We start from the raw sequence: 7958 nt of genomic DNA on the forward strand, positions 1-7958 counted from the left end.
GCACACACACACACACACATACACACACACACACACAAATACACACGTTCCCACATGCGCACATGCAGACAGACACACACACACTCACACACATACACAAACACATACATACACACATACACACACACACACACACGTTCGGAATAGCTTAGTTGATTTTTATATTTCTATGTAGTACTTATTACTTATAATTATACTTCTATTTAAATAGTCTCATCTTGATTCATGCAAAGTGTTGTTTTAGCAGACAACATGTAATATAGAGCTAATTATTCTCTTCGGTCTGTCACACACACACACGCACCTAAAGTGTGGATGGTTACCTAAGAGGCGGCACTGGGTGTAGTGCCTTTCTAGTGCACTTGCACTACAACAGCACTGGGTGCAGTACTCGCTCCGGCATCGAAGAATATTGCACTAAAAAATGCACAAAATTTGACCTATTTCGTCGCCTATAGAGGACGGAAAGAATGTCATTGTGAACATTGTTATGACATTCTTTCCGTCAAAAAAGTCAATTTAACGGTGTTAAATGAAGCGACCATCCACACAATTAGGTTGCCATCCAGAGTTTAGGTTGCCATCCACGTGTGGATGGTTGCCTTATGGTGATTTAGGCAACCAAACCTGTGGAAACATGGGTACACACACACACACACACACACACACACACACACACACACAAACACACACACAAACACACACACACACACACACACACACGCACACACACACACAAACACACACACGCGCACGCGTGCTGAGTGAGCGCAAACAGCAAATAGTTCGAATTTGTACATTTTATTATTGATGTTTTCGTATGGCTTGCACTGTTCGATTGTTTTTTTGTTAAAGTATTGTCGTAAAACAGACAACATTTTAATTCTTATTGGTTCATATGCCTGACAATAAACTTTAAATCTACAACACGTTGGTAACATCTTTTTCTTGTTGCATTTATAAATGAAAAACTTAGCCAACAGTTAAATAAAATCAAAAATTGCATCTGCTTTAAATTCAAATCATTACCAAAATGACAAAGTGGTTCTCTGTCAATACTACTGCTGCGTTGGTACACTTGTTTATCGCTTCTTAAAACTCAAGCCACGCACGTACGCACGCACGTGCAGTTCCAGAAAATATGCAGAATACTCTCCTTTTTGTTTTTACAAAAAGTACACAATATGTCATTTTCAACGCCCATATTAAACACACTTCGACCAGTTTTAACCAAGAAATTAGAAAAAGGCCGAAAGGGAAATAATGTATTGTCTGTACCAGCCTGTTGGTCCAGTAAGAGATTCACAGACAAGGGAATCTTACCAAGTGTGTTTATCTTCATGCAATTATAAACATTTTCAACATTTTAATGCATATAAACAAACACAAATACTTTTTTACACACACACACACACACACACACACACACACACACACACACACACACACACACACACACACACACATAGTTTCGTTGTTTACGAGTGCAATATCCATAGTCCAGACACACACAGAGACAAAGTCACACACACACACACACACACACACACACACACACACACACACACACACACACACACACACACACACGCACACACACACACCACACAACAAAAACACAACAAAAACACACATAGAGGGATACAAATTTGTATGTAGAAACACAGACACAGCATGCCAGCCAGCCAGCTAGAATAAACTTGATACACATTGTTGTGTAATACGCTTTATTTATTTTCGACATCACGGTTTTTGCGTAAACATTTGCTCGAACAAATGATTATTTCTGAGATCGCTTGAATCAACCAGGTAGCGTACATTGTTCTCCATATCATTGGAAATTACCGTTGCAGCTCGTGACTTACAAAGTTCCAGGTCCAGACGCAGGCCTAACGAGGGCCTAAATCTCAATTTATAAAACGTCTTTGAAAACCAACGTTAGGGATTAAAACACGTCTTACAGGTGTACGCACCCATGCTTGCTGAATACAGATTTACCTAGCTGTTTAGGGAACGTTGCACGTACCGGTTGCCGTACTCGTTATGACAAAAACGACAGTTTTAGATTTCTATGTTTAATTGATAATATACCATACCGAGCTCTACAACCTTACTGTCATACGTCATCGAGTGTTGTAACAATTCGTTGTTCATGTTCTTGTTTCTGACAGTGCTAGCATGAAGGAATTCATACGTTCACTAAATTGGGTCAGATAGTCAGTTCATACATGTACGCATTGTCTTGTTTTCTACTGATCGTGCATTTGGTCGGATATACACGTATGCTTTTTTTTTTTTTTTTTTTACTCAACAGCTGTCAGCTTCTCTCTGGCATCAGTATGGCTAACAGATTGTCCAAAACCTCGGGTCCTCCTGCAGCAAATAGAGAAACAAATATACTTTAATCAGATCCGGTTATGATGGTGTTTTGAGGATGTGTATGTTGAAGAAAATGTTAAACCGTTTTAGTTATTATAAAAAGGAACTCAAGAAAATGTCAAGAGTATGATATAAAACGGTAATGTAAATAATGATTTACCTTCTTCTGTCCGAATTTCATTATATGCAACAATCCTATATTCAGGGAATCATGTAAGGTTGTGCAAATAGTACAGCAGACCAAGGGTGAACTACAATTGTGCAAGTTTTGTTTTTGAATCAAGACCTAATTACTTCACCGGGAATTGACGTTCTCAGCGTATCAATAAAGATGTGTTCAAATAAGTGTACAACACAGTAATGTAGACCATGTGTTTCAATAACTTTTGTACCTCCCTTGAAACAACGAAAAATACCATTATTTTGAGGGAAAGATGGAACGCAGAGAGGGAAAAAGATTATGAGCAAAAAGACAGAAAGAAAGAAGCAAGCAAGCAGATAAACAAAGCAAATACACACCAGAAAGAAAAAAGAAGAAAGAAAAAACGCCTACTGTGAAATAACGTTTAGTTATACAGTTCCAACATTGTTAAAGATATTCACTTAGATTCATCAATTACCATATTTCTTATGTATTTGTAAGTCTTGCTCACTAGAAGCACACTTTCGTATCAATAGCCTACCTGTGTTCCCGAGCTGCTCCTGAGCTCTGTCGATGTCCTCCACAGAAAAACCCATAGTCAGTAGCTGTTGCCGGACAATAGCGTACGGACTCCTCTCAGACCCTGTCCTGGCCCCATGACCATCTCTGGCTGTGGTTATTCCAGTGGTGGAGGTGCTGGATGTCGGAGCTGTCTGATGCTGTTGTGATTGGGGAAGAGTAGAAGACAGGTGTTCCGAGTCGTTTTGGCTGTTTGTGTTCTGAGGACAAACAGAGTGGCGATTATGTGAGAATAGGTGGCTTGTTAATACTATCAAGGTTATGTTCCCTTCTATTTGCTGCCTGAGGACTGGCAAGGTAAAGCCCATGTATCTGGGCAGTACTTGAAAGAGTTTGTTTAAGTAATCATCAAACAATCTACTTTTGTGTATTTAGCTTTCACACCTTACAAGTTAACTAATGCAAACAGGCATTAATTGTGCTGATTTGTTGACTTTGCTGTAATCATTTTAAGTGAAATTGAATTATTTGCTTTCTATTCAAATCTTGTCTACAATGAATTGCGTGTGTCAGTCTTCAGTGTTGATTTCTTTACGTTTGCCAATTATATTGCTTTCCATTCAAACCACAGACACAATAATTATGTGTTCGAGTCTTACTATGTCTGTTCATATATACAATCTCCTTCAGCTGAAAAACTGTTCAGCACTCAGCCGATACATTCATTACCTCCCCTTGGCCATCAACAATAACACCATTTCCACGGAGCTATTATACATCCGTTACAGACTAGATGACATCTCCAGTCTTTCTTTTTTTTAAGTACTCACGCCGGTCCTGTTGATCACGCTGTGGATATGTTGCCTCCCCTTGGTTGCCAGCAGATAGACGCACTGAGGTCTCCAGCGGACGTGTTCCACCAGAGGGTCGTCGTTTTCATCCCACGACTTCAGGCCCACTCCACAGTAAAAACACCGCACACAGTCCGCATAGCCTGAAGAAAAAAAGGTGATTTCCTTCGTGATAGTGGCAATATTCTCATGAAGTGCTAAGAAAGCATTCTGTCTTCTTCAGCAATGATGTTCAGACCGACCCAAGGTACGACACCACACACAGTGCACGTAAGGGGCTCCGCTCACATAATTATGTAACTTCAGCAGGACCGACGACGCACTGCAGATTATCCCAGCCCGCTACACGTTGCACGAGAGGAAAACAGGCCAAGTACTCGTCATACTCCCTATCGCGGCATAAATAATAGGCAGTGCGTCGTCTGTGCCGCTGAAACTGCGCAGGTATATTCTGCCCATAACCTGTAACCAAGAGTGGTTGTGTCTTCGTTAGGTTAAACTGACTGCACAATCCGCAAAGCTTGCAGGATAAAAACATACCAAGAAAAATATGAACGTCATTCGGCAAAGTGTTTATACAACACCTGTATTGTACTCTGCAAAACACATATCTTTCCCCATAACATCATTGATGTGACAATACACAGACACTTATTTAAGAACAGAAAAGCAGAAAACCAAGAAACCGACACATTTGCGCAAACACACACACACACACACACACACACACACACACACACACACACACACACACACACACACACACACACACACACACACACACACACACACACACACTCACACATTCATATTTTCTGACAAAAACACAAACGCTCTTAATTCGTTCATTACCAGCATAGTAGAATCCCAAGGAGACGAGAGTCTGGGGCAGGAAGACGTTGAGGAGGGGCCAGTTCTGGAAGGTGGCCAGTCTGGACTGAGCGGTGCTGAACTGGGGGTACACCGCGCTGCCCAGGTCAAGCTGAGGTCGTTCTTCAGCGCTGTCCCTGACCTGACGACCTGCTGAAGCTGCTTGACGCGGCTGTTGAGATACTGTTGATGATTGGTGTGTGTTGGACGGGGCGAGGGTGTATCCTGGTGTAAATACACAGGGGGTTAATCGACATAATTATAAAGTAATGTTGTCCAGCATCTGCAAAAAGCAATGATAAAGTAGAGAAACGACGAAGGAGAAGAACACAAGTGTTGCAGCTGTTGCTGCTGCGACTGCAGCTTTTGCAGTTGCTGATGCTAATGTTTTGCTACTGTGAACATTGCTACAGCTGACATGTCTGCTGTGGCTACTACTACTGCTGCTGTGGCTGATGTGGTTGTTACTACTGCTGCTGTTGCTATGGCAGCTTTAGCTGTTCTTGCTGCTGCTGATTATGATGATGTGATGATAATGACGATTCAACGACAAAGAGCAAAAATTTGCAAAGTTTAAAAAGCCTGGCAATATTCTGCACGTGTGAGCAAGCAGGACCCCCCCCCCCACCCCCCACCCCCCCCCCCCGAAAAAACCCACACAAAAAACCCAACAACAACAAACAAACAAACAAAATATATATTTTTTGCTTGCCCACATTTGCAGAATATTGCCAGGCTTATTAAACTTTTTGTTTGTTTGTTTGTTTGTTTGCTTAACGCCCAGCCGACCACGAAGGGCCATATCAGGGCGGTGCTGCTTTGACATATAACGTGCGCCACACACAAGACAGAAGTCGCAGCACAGGCTTCATGTCTCACCCAGTCACATTATTCTGACACCAGACCAACCAGTCCTAGCACTAACCCCATAATGCCAGACGCCAGGCGGAGCAGCCACTAGATTGCCAATTTTAAAGTCTTAGGTATGACCCGGCCGGGGTTCGAACCCACGACCTCCCGATCACGGGGCGGACGCCTTACCACTAGGCCAACCGTGCCGGTGCTTATTAAACTATGCAAATATTTGCTCATTGCCGTTGATATATATATATACATATCTATACATATAAATAAAAGAGAGTGTCTGTCTGTCTGTGTGTGTGTGTGTGTCTGTCTGTGGTCGCCATACCTCTGAGATGGCAAGAGGCAGGAACAAGATAGTGTGCACGTACACTCCCTAGGTGCCGCAGATGTGCACCTGGGTTTTAGTTTCTTGATTCATTGTTTCCTTTCTCAGATTATGGACGTGAAGGTTGATGTCTTTACATAACAATCATATAAAATATGTTTAAACGTGTGTTCAAACACGACTTCAAAATATAGAGAAAAACATTAAAAAAAACAGTGTTAAAAGCTCTTATTAGAATGACTCAAAAACAAGGGAACACACGGAAGGAAAGCCATTACAACAAGTTGTACAATATCCATGAACATAGAACCACGTCATTTTCTTCAGGCTGTGGTATATGCAATAGATAGGGCAAGGTGATTGTTAGTGGTATGCATGAACTTTACCTCTGGATGGCAGACTGTTGGGTAACGTCTGTCTGTTGTTATTTGGTCCCGGGGGAGCTCCCTCGCCGTCCTCCGAGATATCTCTGAAAGTAGAATAGTAGCAAAATCAAAATCAAGAGTTGTATATAATGACGTGCACTTACTAATCGAGAAATTGGACCCTAGCTACTGTCCAAAACTATAAGAAATAAACACGATACACACACAAATAAAGAAAAAAATGTCTTGGTTCAACTGTTAAAACGATTCTAAGAACAGTGTGCCTTTGTATTGTTATTAAAACACTGTTCTCCATGCCAGTTCTGCCTTTCTATAAGTATATGCTTTTTGTTCACCATTCAAAGTTATTCTCTACTGAGCGAAGTGATATGAACGGCAGCTTTGGATAACAACGCCATACTCGTTATGATCAACAACCCTAACTAAGTATAGAGAAAGCATGCAACAGTTTCACTATTTACCGTCCATCAGCATGATCTGTTCCTCCAACCTGCCTGGACGCAAACGACACGGGTGCTGGCTGTGTCAGCGACACAGAAGCCGTCTGATGGGCAACACCAGAAGAATCAGTCGCCGACCCCAGGGGCATTTCAGTAAACTGATCCAACACAGACGTCAGGAAGGAGCAGTGGGGAGAAGACTGACGATGAAAAGCCAAGGCAGAGGTGAAAGTAGCATCTTCTGTTGAGGTGTCCAGGCTGAGAGCAGCGCCACACTTATGGCAGACGACAGCGGAGGGGTTGGATCTGGGGTTGAAATGAAAGCCAGCGTCAGCTAGGCGGACTCTGGACAAGCTGCAGGAGGAAGGAAGCGCCGCCAGACTGGCCAGGCGGTATCCCACGTGGTCCAGAAAGTTGCTGTTTCCTGACGTCATACTAGGCAAGAAACCTGTAGCTGGAAAGACCACTGCCATACGCTGTTGATGTGATAACCTTGCCATGAGTTTTGGGTCCAGAATGGGAACATTTGTCTTGTAAGCATCGTGGAAGCTTGAAAAGTTACACGAACTATACTCAAAGCTATCTTCGAGTGCCTTGCAACGAAAGAAATTTCTGACAGCGTCTACTAGTTTGTTTTGGTCCATGTCCATTTTCAGAGTCCATTGGCAAGCACCAGGTCGTGACAGAAGACGCACACGCAGAATAGGCGTCTTCTGCCTGGAAAAGTCTCCCAAAAGCACAAAAATCACTGCTAGGGAGACCAGGTACCGCTGAATGATGTTACCATGACCTGAACCATCCCCGCCCTTTCGCTGATCTTCCGACATCAGCAGTAGATCCACGGTGCCTTTGTGTCCTTTCCCATGTGCGATGGTTGGTTTGACGCCGCACAAATCTCCGTTCAGATCGTTAAATTTTAAACCGTTACGTTTTGCTTGGCCTTTGTGATTTGGTGAAGTGTCAACAATCCACGATTGTGACGCAAGCTTTTTGCATCGTTTTCCCGAATAACTGTCAGAGCTGATAGGAGAACTGGTCAGCCCCGGTGATCTGATCCAAGTAGAGGCAGCCTTCCACTGAAATCTGCAATGTTTGGAATTGAACCTTCCAGATTTTGCCCTGTCCGACATTCGACACTGGCAGGCACATCCAGAAAATGTCTTCTTTTGTTTGTTTTCTTGT

At 42.7% G+C, this 7958-nt stretch overlaps 1 protein-coding gene across 2 annotated transcripts in view; it reads right to left on the reverse strand.

Moving 5' to 3' along the window:
* Nucleotides 1-785: 785 nt before the first annotated feature.
* The window catches only part of LOC138962137 (uncharacterized), a 54019-nt gene continuing 46846 nt past the window's right edge, over nucleotides 786-7958 (reverse strand). For both annotated transcript variants that reach the window (XM_070333855.1, XM_070333856.1), the window contains exons 2-7: nucleotides 6798-7958; nucleotides 6337-6419; nucleotides 4744-4986; nucleotides 3871-4034; nucleotides 3063-3300; nucleotides 786-2373 (exon numbers count right to left, since the gene is read on the reverse strand). The exon at nucleotides 6798-7958 is cut by the window's right edge and continues 754 nt beyond it. In XM_070333855.1, coding sequence (XP_070189956.1) covers nucleotides 2318-2373; nucleotides 3063-3300; nucleotides 3871-4034; nucleotides 4744-4986; nucleotides 6337-6419; nucleotides 6798-7958 — 1945 coding nt within the window. In that variant the 3' untranslated portion in view covers nucleotides 786-2317. The remainder of the gene's footprint in view (nucleotides 2374-3062; nucleotides 3301-3870; nucleotides 4035-4743; nucleotides 4987-6336; nucleotides 6420-6797) is intronic.

Source organism: Littorina saxatilis, linkage group LG3 (genome assembly GCF_037325665.1).
Source record: "Littorina saxatilis isolate snail1 linkage group LG3, US_GU_Lsax_2.0, whole genome shotgun sequence".
NCBI lineage: Eukaryota > Metazoa > Mollusca > Gastropoda > Littorinimorpha > Littorinidae > Littorina > Littorina saxatilis.